The sequence below is a fragment of the Salvelinus sp. IW2-2015 genome, linkage group LG15 (genome assembly GCF_002910315.2).
Source record: "Salvelinus sp. IW2-2015 linkage group LG15, ASM291031v2, whole genome shotgun sequence".
Classification (NCBI taxonomy): Eukaryota; Metazoa; Chordata; class Actinopteri; order Salmoniformes; family Salmonidae; genus Salvelinus; species Salvelinus sp. IW2-2015.
The window spans coordinates 29,732,341-29,754,525 of record NC_036855.1 but is presented as its reverse complement, the minus strand read 5'-3'; the positions used below and the strand labels follow the sequence as shown (position 1 = coordinate 29,754,525).

The 22,185-nt window shown below is 43.6% G+C and overlaps 2 protein-coding genes across 6 annotated transcripts; one reads left to right on the top strand and one right to left on the bottom strand.

The window, feature by feature from the left end:
- Positions 1 to 3,094: 3,094 nt before the first annotated feature.
- LOC111973813 (serine/threonine-protein phosphatase PGAM5, mitochondrial) lies at positions 3,095 to 7,849 on the top strand. 2 transcript variants are annotated; one of them, XM_024001228.2, is made up of 6 exons: positions 3,095 to 3,796; positions 3,997 to 4,172; positions 4,367 to 4,492; positions 6,568 to 6,656; positions 6,764 to 6,960; positions 7,204 to 7,849. In XM_024001228.2, the coding sequence occupies exons 1-6, from the start codon at positions 3,564 to 3,566 to the stop codon at positions 7,352 to 7,354; spliced, it is 972 nt and encodes a 323-aa protein (XP_023856996.1). In that variant the 5' UTR covers positions 3,095 to 3,563; the 3' UTR covers positions 7,355 to 7,849. The 2 variants fall into 2 exon arrangements, with proteins under 2 accessions (XP_023856996.1, XP_023856997.1); XM_024001229.2 differs by having other exon boundaries at positions 3,109 to 3,796; positions 6,827 to 6,960.
- Positions 7,850 to 8,074: 225 nt separating this feature from the next.
- Positions 8,075 to 22,122, bottom strand: LOC111973811 (ankyrin repeat and LEM domain-containing protein 2). Of its 4 annotated transcripts, none has more exons than XM_070447085.1 (13): positions 21,986 to 22,122; positions 19,517 to 20,055; positions 14,689 to 14,886; positions 14,285 to 14,478; positions 13,893 to 14,081; positions 12,286 to 12,408; positions 12,117 to 12,180; positions 11,851 to 12,032; positions 11,607 to 11,713; positions 11,242 to 11,432; positions 10,156 to 11,038; positions 9,909 to 10,040; positions 8,075 to 9,727 (listed from the first exon to the last, which is right to left on the bottom strand). In XM_070447085.1, exons 2-13 carry the CDS (start codon positions 20,037 to 20,039, stop codon positions 9,508 to 9,510), a joined length of 3,006 nt encoding a protein of 1,001 aa, XP_070303186.1. In that variant the 5' UTR covers positions 20,040 to 20,055; positions 21,986 to 22,122; the 3' UTR covers positions 8,075 to 9,507. The 4 variants fall into 4 exon arrangements, with proteins under 4 accessions (XP_070303186.1, XP_023856992.1, XP_023856991.1 ...); XM_024001224.2 differs by lacking the exon at positions 21,986 to 22,122 and adding an exon at positions 21,690 to 21,845; XM_024001223.2 differs by lacking the exon at positions 21,986 to 22,122 and adding an exon at positions 20,760 to 20,886.
- Between the last annotated feature and the right edge of the window lie 63 nt (positions 22,123 to 22,185).

The following is a 22,185-nucleotide window of genomic DNA, read 5'->3' as shown; positions in this document are numbered from 1 at the left end:
AGGCATTGAGGCATTCAGTTACTGTTCGATTGAATGTTAGAATGGGCAAAAACGAGTGACCTAATAACTTTGAGCGGGGTATGATCATCGGTGCGAGGCACGCCAGTTCCAGTATCTTAGAAACGGCCGGCATCCTTGGCTTTTCACGCACGACAGTGTCTAGAGTTTACCGACAGTGGTGCGACAAACAAAAAACATCCAGGCAGCAGCAGTCCTGTGGGCGAAAACAGCTCATTGATGAGAGTTCGAAGGAGAATGGTAAGAATCGTGCAATTTAATAGGCGGGCCCCAAACAGGCAAATAACGGCGCAGTGCAACAGTGGGGTGCAAAATTGCATCTCAGAATGCACAACTCATCGATCCTTGTCACGGATGGGCTATTGCAGCAGACGACTACACTGGGTTCCACTCCTATCAGCTAAAAACAAGACGAAGCGGCTCCAGTGGGCACGCGATCACCAACACTGGACAATTGAGGAGTGGAAAAACATTGCCTGGTCCAACGAATCCCGGTTCCTGTTGCGCCATGCCGATGGCAGAGTCAGAATTTGGCGTAAGCAGCATGAGTCCCTGGCCCCATCCTGCCTGGTGTCAATGGTACAGGCTGGTGGTGTAATGGTGTGGGGTTTTCTTGGCATACATTAGGTCCCTTGATACCAATTGAGCAACGTTTCCATGCCCTGAAGCATTCAGGCTGTTCTGGAGGCAAAAGGGGGTCCGACCCYGTACTAMATGGGTTTGTACAATAAACTGGCCATTGAGTGTATATAGATTCTGCAGACCCTACTGAGTACTCCCAATCCASGTTTACATCGGCACATAGTCGTTTTTTTTCTCTATAAGCCAATATGTAATTAATATGCAGTGTATTGCATTGCAGTGAATGGGGTGGGTGGAGTAAGGAMTCACCAGCATTCTTTATTAAACCCGTTGCCCAGCATAATAGACCAATTTAAGTTTGTAGACTCTATTGAGTAATTCCAATTACTTATATTTTATTAAAAGTGTATTTATTTTCCCTTAGCCTACACATTGGCCGTGTTCGAGAGGATCAAAATCGTAATTTATCATGGGTAAATTGTGACTGACTGACTGATCTACAAATAATAATGAGACGTTATTTATGATAGAAGGTGATTTGTAGACCAGTCAGTCGGCAGTTGCCTGCAATGTCAGCTGCAATGTTGAACAAGCCCAATAGCTTTCAATATACCAGTATTGGTGTAAACTTTCTAAAGAAATGCTGGTATAAATAATACAATATTAAAAATAAAAGTACGTCAAATTATCATTTTTTTTTTAAAGGTGGTTGCAATGCTGTGAAAAACAGTTGTACTGTACTGATATGCAAAAACAAAATCGATATTTCAAAAGTTTAGCATGTCTTTGTAGGGGGACTCTTATTTTGAAGAAAACAAATCCGAATCGTGATGTGTCAGCATAATATCCTGCTGCCAGGAGAACGGTAATTGGAAATCCGACTAGCAATCCAGCCGGCGAGTGAGGACAGAGAACCGCTTGAAAGGTGGAGCCTATAGCCTGCGTTAAAACAGGCAGTCCAATTCTCCTGATATTTTGTGAAGAGATCTGATGTGATTGGTCAAAAGTGCAGGGGTATTCAACCGGTGGTCCACGGAGGTAATGCAGGGGGTCCACAAAATGTTTTTTTTTTAAATTATGCATGTCGCTAGCAACAACAGAATAAACACATTTTGAATTACATACCTATAGTAGAAAATGGGATCATATTTTCTTTCTAATGATGTCAAGTGCATTTCTCAACTCTATATTATGCTAATTAAACTCATTGAAGCCCATTACACTCACTGGAGTGTCTGACATAGGCTTTGAAAAAGCACCAGTGAATAGGTTACCAGTGTGGCAAGTGCTGCTGGCTGCTGGTAAGCTTTCTTAACCAGGACATTATTTTTTGACAACACATGGCTAACCAGCTGCTCTTAGCGAAAACGTGTTTAGAGTTACCTTTCTAGCTAATAGGCTATGTTATAYMTTARACTTCCTCTTCCAATTATAATGTGGGGAGGTCAAAATAATGAAAAACTATCTCCCAAATCTATTCATTTTAAAATGTTGATTACTTATCCTTTCCATTATCAGTCACCTAATGATAAGACAAGACGTGGAAAAAGTATTTAGCTAACGTATGATGGCGGTCCCGGGGGCTTCCGTTTTGCCTGAGAGGGGTTCCCTGGGGGGGTCGCTTGGCAAGAAAAGGTTGAAGACCCCTGAATTAGTGGGGGAAAAAGATCAGAATTGGGCTGCCTGTGTAAACGCCGCCATAAACAAAGAGACGTGTGATGCTAAGGTTACAGCCAGGGACCACACGTTTATCTCAAACTATATTTTTAGGCATTATTTACATTGAATTAAAAAATGCTTGAATAAATGGATTTATAGCCTATATTTTATTTTGTTTGCACATTGAAAAAAAGTCACTCATTTGTTTTGAGTCACTCATCATTTGTCCATCATTTTCTCACTCACACATAATATGCACATACATTTATACTGACTACACACCCGCACACCCACTCACATGCAAGCTGCTACTACTCTGCTTATCTTATATCCTGTTGCCTAGTCACCTTACATATCTACCTCCATCACTCCAGTATCCCTGCACATGTAAATACGGTATTAGAACTGACTTTTAAAATATTTGCTGTATATAGTATGCTTACTTATTGTGTATTTCATATTTCTTATTCTTATTTCTCATGTTTTTTTTCTAGTAATACATTGTTATTAATTATTGCATTGTTGGTCTATGAGTTTGTAAGAAAGGCCTTTCACTGTACATGTGCATGTGACATTTAATCTTGAAACTTGAATGCAATTTTTTGTTACAAATATCATAGTCAGTTTTACTTGGGCCCTACTGTGAAAGTAGGCTACAGAGGCTGCCTTTATTTTCCCCCCCGCTATTTGGTCTTTACTGTTTCAGACCTGATCTGATTGGTCAAAATATCAGTCAGTGAAAAAAATATCAGAATTGGGCTGCCTGTGTAAAGGCAGCCTCTGCCCCCCCAAAAAAATATTCATTACATGACAATAATAATCTCCACCATCTCTGTCCGATTTTCCGTCTTCTGAAGTTTTCATCCTTTTTTAAAACTGTGAGCTCCCTCTAGTGATGCATTATTTGTTCGTTTTGTCCCGCGACATTCGCGTATCGTAATATCTTCGCTAGGTGTTTTTTTTGGCTCCAGCGAGAGACCGTAGGTCCAAGCACTGTGTGTTTTCCTTTTGGTTTATCTTCAAGCTTGCTAGCTAAGTGATTCCAAATAGCTTCATAATCTTGACTGGAGTTATTTTTAGCTGGCGATTAAAGTGTCGTTGGAGGGTATTCGCTGTGTCCCTGTACCTAGAAAGTGTGTAAATCCACTGACCAGAGGCGGGACCTAGCTAGGTCTGGATTAGCCGCTCTTCGAGACCGCTGGATGCTACATTCCTAAATCTCTCTCTACACATTGGGCGTCATTAGCAATTTAGCCCGCTACCTAGCGAACACAAATTGCACACAATCGCTAGGTTTTTACAACATGTCATATCGGAGGACAATCAAACTCGTGTGTGGATTCGCTGGCGGATCAGCGGTGCTGGTTGTGGCGGCTGCCGCAGCTGAATCCCGTGGCTATTTCGGTGATACGCAAGGAGAGCGATCAGGTCAGTGGAGTCGGTTCAATATTCTCCAAGCTGCACAGCCAGCGACATGGTCAYCGGGGAACCACACGGTTGCATCTACTGGACATGCCTGGGACTTCAACTGGGATAAGTATGCCTGRTTTATTAGCTAAATCTGATGCAGACTACTGTAAAACATAAGAGTMGTCTGATGGGATGTGGGTCAAGTAGTTTAGTCTACGCTGAGTGTGATTGATTCATATTTGCAGCCAGCAACATGTTGACAGACTGACAGATGACTTCTCTGGGCACAACACACACAACTGATTTGTTCCCTCTGTACTGTACTAGGCGGGACCCGTCCCCACTGTTTACAAATGGGAYGAAGAAGGAGAACACCAGTGAAGACCCAAGCTCAGAGCAGGAGAATGGCAAACCCAAAGCCACACGCAACATCCTTTTCATCAGGCACTCCCAGTACAACCTGAGTGGGAGTGGAGACCATGAGAGAATCCTCACCCCTTTAGGTTCTGTACCCTGTCCTGCTGTGTATTCGTGTTGCWTAAAGCATGAKACATAGACCTAGTTCTCCACTCTACAGCTCAACAGTTGCGTTTTAGTGGATAAGAAGAGCATATTCAGCAGCACTCCTTAGAGGTGGTGTACTTGTATACCACTTTCAATCTGCTCATTCATGGGACTATGTGTTGGTGTTCTGCAGGTCGGGAGCAGGCTGAGTTTACTGGCCAGCGGTTGGCTGCCCTGGGGCTGAAGTATGACATCATGGTCTACTCCACTATGGCCAGGGCCACCGAGACGGCCAACATCATCAGCAAGTACCTCCCAGGTCAGAACCCTAGACAGGCAGACTTTACAGCTGAGCCATATGCCAGAGTCTATACAATATTCAGAGACATGCTTGTCTGGTTCCACAAGACTAACCAGTGCTGTACAGCCTCAATCTAACTCTCCTGATTCAACTTTAGAATCACGTTTTGACTTCAGAGCATGGATTGGTTGTATCGGTAGACCATGTGGTTAAATCAGGTGTGTTTGTGTAGAGCTGGAGCAAAAGCCTGCACTCTSCTGCTATTCATGGTGCAGATATTTACAGTTCCTTCAGAAAGWATTCACACCCCTTGACTTTTTCCACATTTGTTCTTACAGGCTGAAATTAAAATGGATTCAATTGAGATTTTGTGTCACTGGCCTACACACAATACCCCATAATGCCAAAGTGGAATTATGTTTTTTMACATTTTTACAAATTAATAAAGAGCTGAAATGCCTTGAGTCAGTAAGTATTCAACCCCTTTGTTATGGCAAGGCTGACTACGTTCACGAGTAAAAATGTGCTTAACAAGTCACATAATAAATTGCATGGACTCTGTGCAATAATAGTGTTTAACATTATTTTTGGATGACTATCTCATCTCTGTACCCCACATATACAGTRATCTGTAAGGTCCCTCAGTCAAGCTTTTAAATGTATGTAGTTCTGTCCTTGAGCTGTTCTTGTCTATTAATGTTCTGAATTGTTTCGTGTTTGGTGTGGACCCCAGGAAGAGTAGCTCTGGCTTTRGCAACAGCTAATGGGGATCCTAATAAAATACCAAAGCAGTGAATTTCAAACACAGATTCAACCACGAAGACCAGGGAGGATTCCAATGCCTCGCAAAGAATGGCACCTGGCAGACATTGAATATCCATTTGAACATGGTGAAGGTATTTCATTACACTTTGGATGGTGTATCAATACACCCAGTCACAAGAAAGATACAGGCATCCTTCTTCACTGTTGCCTGACAGGAAGGAAACCGCTCAGGGATTTCACCATGATCCCAATGGTGACTAAGACAGTTAGAGTTTAATGGCTGTGATAGGAGAAAACTGAGGATGACATTGTATACTAACCTAATTGACAGAGTAAAAAGAAGGAACCCTGTGCAGAATAAAACTATTCCAAAACATGCATCCTGTTTGCAACAAGGCACTAAAGTAATAGTGCAAAAAAAAATGTGGCAACGCAATTAACTTAGTGTTATGTTTGGGGCACATCCAATACAACATATTACAGAGTACCACTCTCCATATTTTCAAGCATAGTGGTGGCGGCATCATGTTATGATTGTAATCGTTAAGGACTGGGGAGTTTTTCAGGATGAAAAAGAAACGGAATGGAGTTAAACACAGGCAAAATCCTAAAGGGAAACTTGGCTCAGTCTGCTTTCCAGCAGACACTGGGAGATTAATTAACCTTTCAGCAGGACAATAACCTAAAACCCAAGGCCAAATCTACATTGAAGTTGCTTACCAAGAAGACAGTGAATAAGGCTGTTACATTTTTGACTTAAATCTGCTTGAAAATARATGGCAAGACCTGAAAATGGTTGTCTAGCAATGATCCACAACCAATCTGACAGAGCTTGAATAATTTTGAAAAGAATAATGGGCAAATGTTGTACAATCCAAGTGTGGAAAGCTCTTAGAGACCTACCCAGAAGGACTCACAGCTGTAATCGCTTCCAAAGGTGATTCTTACATGTATTGACTCGGGGTTGAATATTTATCTAATCAGGATACTGTAATTTGTGTTTTATTATTTTTAATTTCCCCCCCCAAATGTTATAATTTTTCTACCACTGACACTTAGAGTATTTTGTGTAGATCGTTGACAAAAATGACTATTAAAACCATTTTAWTCCCACTTTGTAACACAACAAAATGTGGAAAAAGTCAAGGTGTGTGAATACTTCCTGAAGGCACTGTACGTCACCTGATACCAAGGTTCTACCTCTGATAACAGCTTCAAAAGCTTTGATCTCAGATTTTCAGATGTAAAAAATTGTAATTAAGCATCATAGATAAGCATTTCACTACTCYCCACTAACTAACTCATCTTCTGATCTGTTTTTGATTTAGGGGTAGAGCTGGTGAGCTGTGATTTGCTGAGAGAAGGAGCACCCATCGAACCTGTGCCTCCTGTTAACCACTGGAAGCCTGACGCTGTGGTGAGACGCCCATTCCTCTGTCATATTACTTCCTGTTTAGTTTCACTTATTAGTTACTGCTGTCTGCATCATTCAATACATAATTCAATGCAATGTATTCCAATGAGAGGTCAGAGGTCATCTCAAACCCTCGTCTGACACCACCACTGTGGACCTCTACCGCTCTACAGCAGTACCACGAGGACGGGGCCCGGATCGAGGCTGCCTTCCGCCGCTACATCCACCGCGCTGACCCCAAGCAGAAGGAGGACAGCTACGAGATCATCGTCTGTCATGCCAATGTCATCCGCTATTTCGTGTGCAGGTGTGTTGGTCTCCCCAGGCAAGCTGGATCAAAGCCTCATTCAACAAGATGATGCCAATCTACATTACTTTGTCTAGCAATTTCACTGTCTTGCTGATGGATGTCTTTTYCATTTCACGACTATAATGATGTGCTTTTCAACATCACATGATATATGTGAATATTTGTTTAGAAAAATAGACCAGCTCTCATTTGGGTGTTTTGGTGGATCTTACAGGCTCTATCCCTCCCTCTGTGTCTCAGGGCTRTGCAGTTTCCCCCAGAGGGCTGGCTGAGGATGGGCCTGAACAACGGCAGCATCACCTGGCTCACTGTGCGCCCCAGCGGCAGAGTGGCACTGAGGACACTGGGAGACTCAGGGTTCATGCCCCCAGACAAACTCACACGGACCTGAGAAATGTTCCACCTACAGTATTCACTCGTTCTCRCCCGGAGAGCTTTAGATCTCGGTCACAGGGTGAACTGAATGGCTCTTGATTTCTCCTTAAGTGTCTTGAAAGTTACTTTTGGTGTTATTTCTGTAGCTTCAACATGCAATGATATACTTTTATGTGGTGTTTTATGATCAACTCCTGTGCCATCGTTTGCCAACTACAGTGCAAAAGGGGAGTATACAGTATGAACTGTTGCTGTAGCCAATCACTGAACTCCGAAAGCTGATGGGATGACTGCCAGTGCCCACTCATTATGAATGTAAAGGGTATAAGAGTTGAGGGACTGAAGGATTTTAAAACCAAAAACATTCTAAATTTGTATGGCATATTTACTGTAATGCTGTAAATGCTTATCATGCTCAGCCCTTTTGTATTTGGATCAAGGCTTCCTCTGAGYTTTAGATAGTTGTTGTATTAAGTAGAAACATGCAATAAAGGAGACATGGTAATGTAAATGTTTTGTGTTCCTCAGTAGTACACCAAATAAGTACTCGTACAGTCTTAAAATAGGGTTAGCTCAAGCTGAGACATTGTCTCAAGACTTAACAGAAAAACCAATGCACCTTAGTGTTGGCACTACAAKGCTTGAAAATTACACAATGTCATTTGTTAGAGGACAAGAGCGCCACCACCATTTCAGGCAGTAACAATGTTAGAAAGTGCTCAAATGACAATTCAAAGGCGAGGAAACTTGTATTTATTAGTCGAATGCAAATGAGAAGATCTGGACATAAAGAAGAGGGGAAAATTTGCGATGAGGTGAAACTTTTTTATGCCTTTAAAATAAAGCACAGAATGCCAAAGCACAATAAGCATGTTTAAGTATTTAGGTGCAATTTGCAAAACACCACATTCATAAAACAGAATCTAATCTGTCACCACAACAGACAATACAATCCTCTCCATGAAATAGTTTGCCTTTGATCAAAATTTAAATTCACATTCAATATTACTCACGTCTCTCATACTGACCCAGACTGACAATATATAGTAAGGGTGATTTCTATTGAATTTGGATTGATAGCTGTTAACTTCTAGATTAGCTTTGCTGGCTGGAAAACCATACATTTTACAGCAGTTTGTAAATTGACTATTTTAACAGTGATAGCGATCTTCCTAGTTTGGCTATTGCAGGTTCTTGCACATTCATATTCAGTCAGCCATTGATTATACATTAGTAAACATGTCTTTGTTGCACTCTACAGTAACCTGTTATGTACAGCTTGGTATTTTTCGGACACATTTAGCAAAGCCAAGAAGCGTTCAAGAAGTTCAGCTTTTGTGTGAGACTGACAGTCGTTAGAGAAGTGTCAAGACAACACAGAAATGACCAAAATGCACAAAGAAACATTGGTACCTGGAAAATGAAAACATTTCAATTTATTAAATAACAAAATAAAAACATGGAAAAACTCAGCGTATTATCATTTTCCCCATGTTTGCATTGCAGTCTTTTGCTGTGCTAGCTCCAGTAGGATGGTGGTTGCTATGCTGTTGTGTGTCAGGATGCATACATTTTGATCAAACTGGACAGGATGTGCCTAATTCTGATTGGAGACTGACTGGTCCATCGTTTCTGACAATTAAGGCAATTCCTGAACTGAGAACAAAATCACTGGCAGTTGGTTTAATACACACAATAAAAAGTTGGTTTTGTGCTAATGACTGACATACCAAAAATAACTACAATTATTMACTTTTTTACTTTTTAAAAACATATTCAGTTAGTGAATCCTATCGAGGATTATATTCTGAGGTTTAACAAACATCTACTCAATCTTTTGGGGAGTGCAGCTGTATTCAAAGTAGACTGKGCTATGATACAGGTGTTTCACACTATGAATAAAATGAATGTCTATTCAACAGTCATACAGTATGTAGTACAGACTGAAGGAAACCTGTTTCTTTTTTWAAAAGTCTGAGTGTATGTCACAACCCAACATACTGAGAATCTCATATGTATGCAATATATAGTAATAACATACATCATTAACATTAATACAAATCTTCAAGACACTTGTGCATATTTTGTTAGGTACGTGGTTTTGGGCTCTGGCATATTTCACCACCGTGGTGGCAGAGTTGTAGCCTATCGTTTCTGGCCGGGGGGGTGTTAGGGGTCGTTGATGTGCCTGAGGCGGATGCGCTGGATGTAGCTGGCGTGTGCAGGGCTGTAGCGGTTGGTGCTGGTGAAGTCCGGAGAGCCTGTGTGCCGGGCGGGACTGAAGCGGCCACCGGCAGGGGACAAAAYGCTGCTGACAGGAGAGCCGTGTGTGAGGGGAGAGGCCCGATGTACCCTGGAGCTGCTTTTTACCCCCACAGGGCTGGGCCAGCTGAAAGACAAACAGAAACAAAGCCATAATTAGAGTCTGCGTTTATTARTTACATGCGATAGCAACTTACATTTTAAGCACTTGTCAATGTGTTTCCATATTTACAAGACAACTTGCAGGCAATGACAACTGTTCATGGGGGCATTTTMTTMTTMTTGCTTTGAAGAATCGTCAAACCAACCTTTGCATGTCTGAAGAGGTGTATGTCTGCATTGTACTTTTCCATTTCTGAATGCTGGGGAACTTTGAGAGGTCAATGTCTATGACTTCTATTGCGGACAGGACCTCTCTGTCCAACTTAGTTGGTGAATCCCTGAAAGACAAAACGAGAGAGACAAGTTGAAAGTGTTGAAAAATTTAATTTCTGTTGCTTGCTAATGTCCTTAACTAAAAACCTCAGAACCGTCACCCTAATCCCCATCACTTGCCCTTCAATGAAAAGTCCCCTTCTGATGRGAGGTGGGGTCCGTGCTAGGAACTCATGGGAGTTGTCCAYGGATGTATAGGAGCTGGATGATCCAGAGCTGCTCAGATCCCTCCCCCCGTGATCCCACGACTTAGATCTGGCGCAGAGCGTACGCCCCGACACCGTCCCTGGCCCCCTAGTCCTCTGGCCCAGAGCCTCCAAGCTCTCCTCAGCCGTAAAGTACTCCTCCGAGCTGCCGCTTCCACRACTGGCCCGGTCTTCCACCTCTCCCTCCCTCACACGCCTCTCCCTGTCCCCAGGCTCCAAGCTACAGCCCCTCTCAAACAAATAGTCCTCGTTGCTGTTACCCCCCAGCGTGAGGTGGCCCACCCCAGATGCCAGTTCATCCCGGGAGAGTCCCTCCCTGTGTCCCCCGCTACTCCTCCGRTCCCTGTACCTGGTAAGGCCGTTCAGCCCGTCCTGCAGGGACATCCTCTCAAACTCCACCATCAGGTTGGTGATAGGTGACAGCAGACGGGAGGGGGACGAGGAGGTGCGGGGGGACCCCTTGTCCCCGTTGTGAGTCCTCTCTGCCCCCGTGGAGGGACAAKGGCCGTTGTTGCAGACGGGCGAGAGGAGGCTCTCTGACACAGAGGAGCACAGAAGGTGTTGTTCAGCGGCTGTCTCGATGAGGTCATCGGCGCCGTGGTGGGACACGGGCAGGATGTGGAACTCATGGAGGCCCAGCCCACCCACAGCGCCCGCAAGACTGTCCTTAGAACACGCTGAGGTGATGCTGGTGAGCGCCGCATTCTGACGGTTCTTTATCTCCTCCAGGCTGACGTCATCACCCTCATCCAGGAAGGCCCCCACCGAGATGGAGTTGCAGAACTTCTTGGGCTTCCCTGTGAATGGCAGAGGGGAGAGACAAAATGTTTATGTTAAGCTACAATAAATACATTTACTGGTCAATCTAAAATAGTACAGGAACATCAATTCAAGACTGTGATGGCAGCATCTCATCTTTCTCCTTTCTCAAACTTGATCAMTGGAATTCAATACCACAGCTATACAGTTTATCAAGAGCAACTGGTGAGGGTAACATTACCTGGGGAAGGTGTTCTGAAGCGGTTGCTGGTTACGTTCTCCCCTGCCACTTCGTGTGCACGCTGACTSAAGTCCTTCTTGTTGAGGTACTCCTCCAGCTTACGGAGGCCGTCTGCAGACGACAGGTCGGTGAAACTATCCAGGAAGTCCCAGTACTCAGCCCAGGGGTGGCCCAGCTCCCTGGCAAGGTCTCTGTAAGGGAAAACARAACACACTACTGTTGGAGAAGCATGCGTACATTGTAGTGGGTGTAAAAATGTATTCTTCCTTTTTCTAAGATATTCAAATGTCAAAGTGACTGCACTGGTAAAGTAACGGAGACACAGCAGAACATAGTTGTTGAACTTGTGGACTTTCCAGACTTACCTGCCCACTCTCTCTGCTCCACGGTCAGGGTCGGACTTCAGGATGTGCTGGAAGTACCCTGCCCTGTCTCTGGGGGGCGTCTTCCACACCCGACGGAACTCATCTGCCTGCAAGGAAGACACTAATTAGAAGTTACATACATCCTGTGTTTCTAGCTTCCCACATGAAAATAGAAAAGAAAGAAATMAAGTGTGAAAATAAGAGAAGAAGAGTGTGAGGTGAAAGGAGATAATGCGATAATGACCTTAGATGGGCTGAGTGGGCCAGCGAATGCCCTGACTGCCATCACCGGATCCATGGGACTTCGTGTGATCCTGGTAGCCAGCGAATGAGGAAGAGTTTCTGATGGCTCAGGTGACCAGGGAGCACCAATGACAGGCTGGGATGAGTTGTCTATGGCCCTCAGTAGGCGTATATAACAGCGATCTGTGACAGAAGAGAAGGTGTTATTGGGTAAATAGGGAAGTATAGGAAAACATAAGTCCCGTGATTGGGAGGCAGTGAACTTACCTTCCAAATAGTCACATATCTTCTGTTTCACCTCTTGGGTTTTGTTTTTTCTTTCACAAATAACCTGTCAGGGATACAGAAGAATTTCATGAAAATCAAGTAGTCATGTGGACCAATCAGCAGTCGGTAGCTAGTTGTTAAAAAAATCTATATTTCTGGAGCAACTCACATCAGATGGCTTCTGGTCGTACTTGTTTTTGCAGTTTTTATCTGTATCAGGATGTGAACACAGGACATTCACCACTTCTGGACACCCGAACTTACAGGCAAAGTGGAGTGGTGTCTCAAAGCCCTGGGACAGACAACCAAAGTTACACACACACAGCAAGAACATTGGCACTTCAATCCAAAACACACAAGTCGGTTACAGTTAAACCTAAACATACAGTTGGCAATAGCCATGCACTCAAAAAGTAGTTTCATAGAGCTTACATCATTTGTCGATTTTTTTACTATTTTATTTGCACAAACGGACGGCTTATTCAGTGTTATACCTACAGTTTGACCTACAAGGCGGCAGGCAATATACTTATGGAGAGAGCCAGTGGTGTAGTGGATGGTATACGCAGGTATACCCACTTTCTTTTAGTGGCCATTGCGCATACTAACTTCTTATTCCCAACGCTGTGTATCAAAGTAGTGGAGTGGAGGTATACGCCGTACTAATTAATAAGGCTGATGGAGCAGATCAGAATGTTTAGCTTAAAAATGTTAGCAAACTATTATTTRGTCACATTTTAAGCGTAGCAATGTGCACACGGCGGTAGGCCTGCGAGAAAACACCAGTCTAAAATGCGACACCGCACATTAGAGCGGTTTCATGGACAGAGACGGAAATATCCGTTAAGAGATTTAGAAAGAGGGGAGATCTAAAAGATTAAACTACTGTATCACATGTTGCTAATTCGACTAGGATAATGCCTGTTGCTGCTAGACAATGAAAGAAAGTTGATTTGAAAACCAATAGAACAGAAGAGCACATATGAGAAAGTCTTTTTAAAATAATAATTTCTATGGTGGAATTTTGGRTATAGGCTACTTTGAAGCAAGGTAAGACATGCCCCATAATATGAAGTTTATGGTTTTCAGGTTTCAAAAAAAAAAAAATCAGGTACAGGACAAATATATTGATAATGATAATGATAGACCTAACTATCTTCTGGTAGATGGAAAGGCTTTCCCAAAAACCTTCTCTAWTAAATGTTAACTACGAAGTAACCTATGCCCACCTGGCAGAATGATATGACTATTTGAATCAATCCAGTGGCCATTTGTTTTCACAAACTCCATCTCATGTGCGCTACAGAAACACCGCTAACCACAGAAAACAGTGCCAGTTGCCTACGCAGCTGAATTAAAGGGTCGGCCTAACTACACACAAAACCCCCCGAAATGTKTTTTCGCAGACCTCAAAAGTGGTCTCCTAACGTGGTTTAAGCATTGTTCTGGACTATTTCAAAAAGTATGACAATGAGAGCGGAAATCTGGAAAAAAAGGGGAATATCAGAAACCTGTGAATTTCTGACCCGGTTCCAATAGTTGGCATACTATTACCCTACTTGCACAGTACAGCTTGGATTGGCCTGACTGTGAAAGACCAATATGYGATTCAGTGGGTATGTCACGGTCAATAACATTTTCACACAGGGCGCCTGTCCTTCGCGGGCGGACCGTTAATAACGTTTATTTTTTATTTTTTTACACAATTTCAGAATACCCACTTCTCCATGACAACCACTACACTGCTGGAGAGAGCGGTATCGTACGTATACTCACAGCTTTGTCTGGGGTGTTGAGGTAAAGGTCCACGATGTAGCGGATGCGTTTCTGCATCATGGCCTCCAGGTCATCAGGGTACATGAGCCTCATGAAGTCCGGGTTCTCCAGCGTGTCCAGCAGGAGCTGGGCYATCCCTGGCTCGTTCTCCTTGGCTGCCACGTGCATCACGTTGTACCTGCATCCCTCCTGGGAACACACGGAGGAATMAATTTAGTGTGTGGAGAACTTTTAGGATGAATTATTCTGCTAACTAAAAAAAAAACGCTTGATTTCATCCACATATATCATTACAGTATATTAATTACAGTATATTAATCTGGTGCAGTAGTATAGGCTATATTAAAAGGTGGCGCACATCCACTAAAGATTATTGTTCCACCCTGACTCGCCTGCACTACGGTGGGGTTGTCTCCGGAGCCGATGAGATAGCGTGGGTTGCTCCAGACCAGCTCACTGAAGGCCACCTCATCCCCCTTCTCCACAGCTTTCCTCAGCTTGGCTGTCAGGTCCTGGCAGCGAGGGCTTTTGAAGCTGTTGGCCCTCTCCCTGTTGATGGCGTCTACCTCCACGACAGGGATGTTGTCTAATGCGACAGACCCGAGAGATGGAGACAGTGTAATGCGATAAACAGCTTACTCGTTTCAAACTTGGACGTGTGTCCAAGAAATGAAACGCTATCCAAATACCCTTGAAAAGCACTGACTTGGTGTATTTGTCTAGGAATGTACAAATAAGTACTGAGCTAATGTCTTTTTTGTGAGGAGAGAATAATTGTCCTCAGCACAACACTCACCCTTGCAGAAGACCAGGCCTGGTATGACAGGGGAGACACAGGGGGCACATTTACTGGGAGAGGGGTAGTAGTCACAGATCCCTTTGGCAAATTTCTCAGCATCCTCTTGATTGGAGAAGGCTTTAAAGCGAGCTCCTACCCTCATCTTCTTCACAGCCTGAAGAGCCTCCTTCTTATCCCCATACACATGGGACCTCTCTGAACKAGGAAGAACAAATAAACATTGAAATGTATGTTTAGATCGCTCCGGATGTCTACCTACAAATAGAAACATTCCAGAATTGGATTTAGAACAGGTCATGGTCAGATATWATGCCATCACAAGCAAAGCAGCTCAAAGTCTTACTACTGCTAAAAATTGTAGTCGCCATGCTGATCCAGAATGCCATATAAGGTGACAGATGTTCTGTGTGTCTCAACCACTGACTTCAAGTCAAAACAAAAATYAACCCTGAACAGCATGATGTCATGGACAACATAAAATGTTTGAATTGGACATTGACTGMGGTGTGACAGCATGCGGGGTCAACTTCATTCTTGGATCAACATAGCTAGCCTGCCAACAGTTCTCTACCTTTGCATTTCTGTGTGAAAATAAATAATTACATAAACTTTTGACTGATTAACAGGCCAAAGTAAATTGCAGGTTTGGGTGATTCCTCAAAAAAAAATACATGTATTTCCCCCCCCCACAATTTTATTCATAGGTCCTTTGGAGGAAGGATTGTTGACATACGTTTGAATCTTAAAGCATAATAATTATGCTTCCAGATACAAATACACTGCTCAAAAAAATAAAGGGAACACTTAAACAACACAATGTAACTCCAAGTCAATCACACTTCTGTGAAATCAAACTGTCCACTTAGGAAGCAACACTGATTGACAATAAATTTCACATGCTGTTGTGCAAATGGAATAGACAACAGGTGGAAATTATAGGCAATTAGCAAGACACCCCCAATAAAGGAGTGGTTCTGCAGGTGGTGACCACAGACCAATTATCAGTTCCTATGCTCCTGACTGATGTTTGGTCACTTTTGAATGCTGGCGGTGCTTTCACTCTAGTGGTAGCATGAGACGGAGTCTACAACCCACACAAGTGGCTCAGGTAGAGCAGCTCATCCAGGATGGCACATCAATGCGAGCTGTGGCAAGAAGGTTTGCTGTGTCTGTCAGCGTAGCGTCCAGAGCATGGAGGCGCTACCAGGAGACAGGCCAGTACATCAGGAGATGTGGAGGAGGCCGTAGGAGGGCAACGACCCAGCAGCAAACCGCTACCTCCGCTCTTGTGCAAGGAGGAGCACTGCCAGAGCCCTGCAAAATGACCTCCAGCAGGCCACAAATGTGCATGTGTCTGCTCAAACAGTCAGAAACAGACTCCATGAGGGGGGTATGAGGGCCCGACGTCCACAGGTGGGGGTTGTGCTTTACAGCCCAACACCGTGCAGGACGTTTGGCATTTGCCAGAGAACACCAAGATTGGCAAATTCGCCACTGGCGCCTGTGCTCTTCACAGATGAAAGCAGGTTCACACGCACATGTGACAGACGTGACAGAGTCTGGAGACGCCGTGGAGAACGTTCTGCTGCCTGCAACATCCTCCAGCATGACCGGTTTGGCGGTGGGTCAGTCATGGTGTGGGGTGGCATTTCTTTGGGGGCCGCACAGCCCTCCATGGGCTCGCCAGAGTAGCCTGACTGCCATTAGGTACCGAGATGAGATCCTCAGACCCCTTGTGAGACCATATGCTGGTGCGGTTGGCCCTGGGTTCCTCCTAATGCAAGACAATGCTAGACCTCATGTGGCTGGAGTGTGTCAGCAGTTCCTGCAAGAGGAAGGCATTGATGCTATGGACTGGCCCGCCCGTTCCCCAGACCTGAATCCAATTGAGCACATCTGGGACATCATGTCTCGCTCCATCCACCAACGCCACATTGCACCACAGACTGTCCAGGAGTTGGCGGATGCTTTAGTCACGGTCTGGGAGGAGATCCCTCAGGAGACCATCCGCCACCCATCAGGAGCATGCCCAGGCGTTGTAGGGAGGTCATACAGGCACGTGGAGGCCACACACACTACTGAGCCTCATTTTGACTTGTTTTAAGGAACATTACATCAAAGTTGGATCAGCCTGTAGTGTGGTTTTCCACTTTAATTTTGAGTGTGACTCCAAATCCAGACCTCCATGGGTTGATAAATTTGATTTCCATTGATCATTTTTTGTGATTTTGTTGTCAGCACATTCAACTATGTAAAGAAAAAAGTATTTAATAAGAATATTTCATTCATTCAGATCTAGGATGTGTTATTTTAGTGTTCCCTTTATTTTTTTGAGCAGTGTATARGACATATACCCTATATATACAAAAGTATGTGGACACCCCTTCAAATMAGTGGATTTGGCTATTTCAGCCACAKCTGTTGCTGACAGGTGTAGAAAATAGAGCARACAACCATGCAATCTCCATAGACKAACATTGGCCTTACTGAAGAGCTCAGTGACTTTCAACGTAGCACTGTCATAGGATACCACCTCTCCAACTAGTCAGTTCGTCAAATTTCTGCCCTGCTAGAGCTTCCCCGGTCAACTGTAAGTACTGTTATTATGAAGTGGAAACGTCTAGGAGCAATAACGACTCAGCCGCAAAGTGGTAGGCAACACAAGCTCACAGAARGGGACCACKAAGTGCTGAAACGTGTAAAAATAGTCTATCCACGGTTGCAACACTCACTACAGAGTTCTAAACTGCCTCTGGAAGCAACATCAGCACAAGAACTGTTCGCCGGGAGCTTCCTGAAATGGGTTTCCATGGCTGAGCAGCCACACACACAAGCCTAAGAACACCATGCACAATGCCAAGCGTTGGCTGGAGTGGTGTAAAGCTCGCTGCCYTTGGACTCTGTAGCAGGGCTGCCCAATTCCCGTCCTGGTGGGCTGAAACACTTCTGGGTTTCATCCTCTCCTAATCAGGGAATAATTCAGACCTGGGACACCAGGTGAGCACAATTAACTACCAGGTAGAAACAAAAACAAAAGTGTTCTGCCCTCCAGGACCAGAATTTCTGTAGAGTATATTATGTTAAACAATATATACAAAAAGTAAGCAAATAAAATGTTATATTTTAAATATGCATGTTTATAATTTTTCAATATTGATCAATTAACGGCAGATTTTTTTTAAAATTGAAATCAAATTACTACTCATAGCAGAGCAAGTGGTACAGCTTCATACAGTGCATTCTGAAAGTATTCAGACCCCTTGACCTTTTCACATTTTATTACGTTAGTCTTATTCTAAAATGAATGAAATAAAAATAAAAAATCCTCAACCTATACACAATACCCCATAATAACAAAGCGAAAACACGTTTAGAAATTTTAGCAAATTTATTACAAATAAAAACAGATATCTTATTTACATAAGTATTCAGACCCTTTGCTATGAGACTCGAAATTGAGTTAAGGTGCATCCTGTTTCCATTGATCATCCTTGAGATGTTTGATTGGAGTCCACCTATGGTAATTTCAATTGATTGAACATGATTTGGAAAGGCACACACTGGTCTATATAAGATCCCACAGTTGACACTGCATGTCAGAGCAAAAACCAAGCCATGAGGTTGAAGGAATTGTCCATAGAGCGCTGAGACAGGAGTGTGTCGAGGCACAGATAAGGGGAAGGGTACCAAAAAATGTCTGCAGCATTGAAGGTCCCCAAGAACACAGTGGCCTTCATCATTCTTAAATGGAAYAAGTTTGGAACCACCAAGGCACTTCCTAGAGCTGGCCGCCTGGCCAAACTGAGCAATCGGAGGAGAGGGTGCTTTGGTCAGGGAGGTGACAAGAACCTGATGGTCACTCTGACAGAACTCTAGTTCCTCTGTGGAGATGGGAGAACCTTCCAGACGGACAGCGATCTCTGCAGCACTACACCAATCAGGCCTTTATGGTAGAGTGGCTACTCCTCAGTAAAAAGGCATATGACAGCCCACTTGGAGTTTGCCAAAACGGCACCTAAAAGGACTGACCATGAGAAACAAGATTCTCTGATCTGATGAAATCAAGATTGAACTCTTTGGCCTGAATGCCAAGCGTCACGTCTGGAGGAAACCTGGCACCATCCCTATGGTGAAGCACYGTGGTGGCAGCATCATGCTGTGGGGATGTTTTTCAGTGGTATGGACTGGGAGACTAGTCAGGATCGAGGGAAAGATGAACGAAGCAAAGTACAGAGAGAGCATTGATGAAAGCCTGCTCCAGAGCGCTCAGGACCTCAGACTGGGGCGAAGGTTCACCTTCCAACAGGACAACGAACCTAAGCACAGCCAAGAKAATYCAGGAGTGGCTTCGGGACAAGTCTCAWTGTCCTTGAGTGGCCCAACCAGAGCAGACTTGAACCCGATCTAACATCTCTGGAGAGACCTGAAAATAGCTGTGCAGCGACTCTCCCCATCCAACCTGACAGAGCTTGAGAGAATCTGCAGAGAAGGAGAGAAACTCCCCAAATACAGGTGTGCCAAGCTTGTAGCATCATACCCAAGAAGACTCGAAGCTGTAATCACTGCCAAAGGTGTGTAGATTGAGGGGGAAAAAAACAATGTATTCCATTTTAGAAGACTAACGTAACAAAATGTGGGAAAAGTCAAGGGGTCTGAATACTTTCAGAATGTACTGTATGACAGTTTGCTTTGTAGCACATACAGATGAAATAATATGGAGTCTAAAAGGAGGCCAAAATGTCAAATATTCTAATTTAAATTAATTATTTGTCAATTATGCTTTAAGATACAAATGTAYAATATAAGTCAACAATCTGTGTCTTACCATTTGTAGCCAAGACATCATCCCACAACGGACACACTCCATAGAAGAACGTTGGTGACATTTGTGCTGTCTTTGAAGGAGTCTCTGCTTTAGACTGAGAGCCAGGGTCTTCCACACCYATATTACAAGGGATCCTTGACTTTACTGTCAGGCCAAGTTCCTCTTCCTCTGGGGGATTGAGCCCCATTCCGTAACCAAAGTCCACCTCATCAKTGACAACCTTAAGAGAGTCAGTGCCAGTGGGTGCTGATGTTGTGGCACATGATGGCACCGGTTTGGCCTGCCCTGCTGCACTGGCGGCCATTGCACTGCTGCCTGGGCCTGTGGTGGTGGCATTACTGCTACTGTCCGTGTCTGTGGCGCTGCTGCTGCCCTCGGCTTCTGTCAAGACGCGGGCCAACTTCCTCTCGAAYATAGCACGAGTGGTGGCCGTGATTGGGCCGCACTTGAGGTCYGCCCTGGTGAACTCCTCTCGCAGCTCGTCTGCACTCAGCCCTCTCAGCCTGCTCAGAACCGCCTCCATGCTTCAGCTAGGCTATCTGCATTGGGGAGGGAGGGATTTGATAGTCAAACTGCTGTGTAATGATAGTGACACTGACAGTATAATACAATACAATGATTAATGTGCATATGGCTACTTCTTAATCTTTGCATGGTTAGGAAATATGTTTAAAATGTATTTAGGAAGAATTAAAAACACTGAACAGAACCCCTATTGAGCTTATTTATAACAAATCCACCCCATTCACCCRGATCCATACTAGACAGCCCTTAAATACGGCTCTGCCATTAAAGGACAAAGAGGTATAGCTGTAACTGTTTCAAAGCCTAGAACAAATMATTTATCTTGGATATGAAAAAACCCTAAAACAAACCTTAACCCCACTGCAGCCCGCCTACGTGACGCTTGGTTTTTAAGCAGCTTCCCAAACATGCAAGCCATAATGAACGGAACGGGCGATTCGAAATATTTGCACAGGGGGCAAAGCTCTGATCCAAAATCTATGAATAAAGTCTTTAGCGTTCGATATTTTTTAACATCACCGATTTCAGAGGAGGCGTGGGAATATTTAGAATSTTAATCGATTCAATCGCATGGTGTCACGCCCAAGTGCCATTCCTGTTGTCTACTTTCGTGCATTAACAATTTGATATCTCATGTCTTCATGGTAATTTTACCGATACAAATCTATTTTAACTCAGACTTAATTACATCAGACGACACATGTACATCCCTACTTACCAGACATCACCTTAATTTATTTTCGTTCATGYTCTGAAATGTATTTTAATATTTAGCAAAGACAAACTGTTGAAATAGACAATGCTCAAGACCGTCTGGAATCGTGTCATTGTTTACAAGACACTGTACGCATGCTCACTTCCAAGGCAGTGCTCATGCCAGTGAGGGGGTTCGATTATTCTGTCCCGGGGTACACCGGCTATGGCCCGTCACTTCATCGGGCAAAAACGGGGAGGGAGGAGAGCCCTTCTCAAATCGAAAAGTAATATGGGCAGCTRGGTCATCATTCATAAACATAGAACATCTCTTTTCCATAAAATAAATGTTAGGATTTTCAAATAGTTTTCATTTGTTAGGCAGATAAAGCGTTTTAATCAAAAGCAAATGTGCATGTGAAAAAATAATCCTACTCACATTACTACYCGTGCTTAGTTAAGTCTATTTTGTTTTGAGCCGACTTGGCCGTCGCACAGAGCCGGGCATCTGGCTCAAGCCCYGGAGGCAGCACGGATCCAAATTGAATGGAATACACTTTCAGCCGGTGRAAAACACTCCTACACGATTAATTGRTGGCTAGTTAAACCGGAAGTMTAGCCTAAAAACTAGCTAGCCAGCAACACACTTCACATATATAATATTGGTAACTTTTGGCTAGTCGAAGAAAAGTATACCCCCACAACATTAAAATCAATTTGATCCTTCCGAAAAACACCTCCAGGTAGCTACCCGTGTATAGGCAGACATACGCTAGTTAATGTACAACCAACAACAATTAGCTACCTAGTTTGCTGTGACAACTGTAGATTGAGTAAACAAGTTGGATAACACAATGATATTTTGATAACGCAACGACTGGTAAATTTTGACTTGGAAACGTCACTTATTTCACAGTATTTGAAATGACAACATAATCAACGTTAGCATGCACACCTCCTTGCTCTCCTCCTGCCAAGTCCTGTCCTCACCACGACGGTTTCAAAATGTGATGATAAAGGACCCAGGTTTTGACTAACATAATGCTTGCTCGAAATTGAGCCTGTACTCTGAAGTGAGCCATGCTAGCCAGTCAGACAGTCACAATCTATCACTGGTGTAAAGTAAATACTTTAAAGTACTAACGTTACTTAAGTAGTTTCTTGGGGGTATCTGTACTTTACTATTTATATTTRTGACTACTTTTACTTCAATACATTCCTTAAGAAAATATTGTACTTCTTACTACATACATTTTCCTTGACTCCCAAAAGTAGTCGTTACATTTTGAATGCTTAGCAGGACAGGAAAATAGTCAAATTCATGCACTTATCAACAGAACATCCCTGGTCATCCCTACTGCCTCTGATCTGGCGGACTCACTAAACACACATGCTTCGTTTGTAAATTATTTCTCAATGTTGGAGCGTGCCCATAGCTTCCGGGAAGAAAA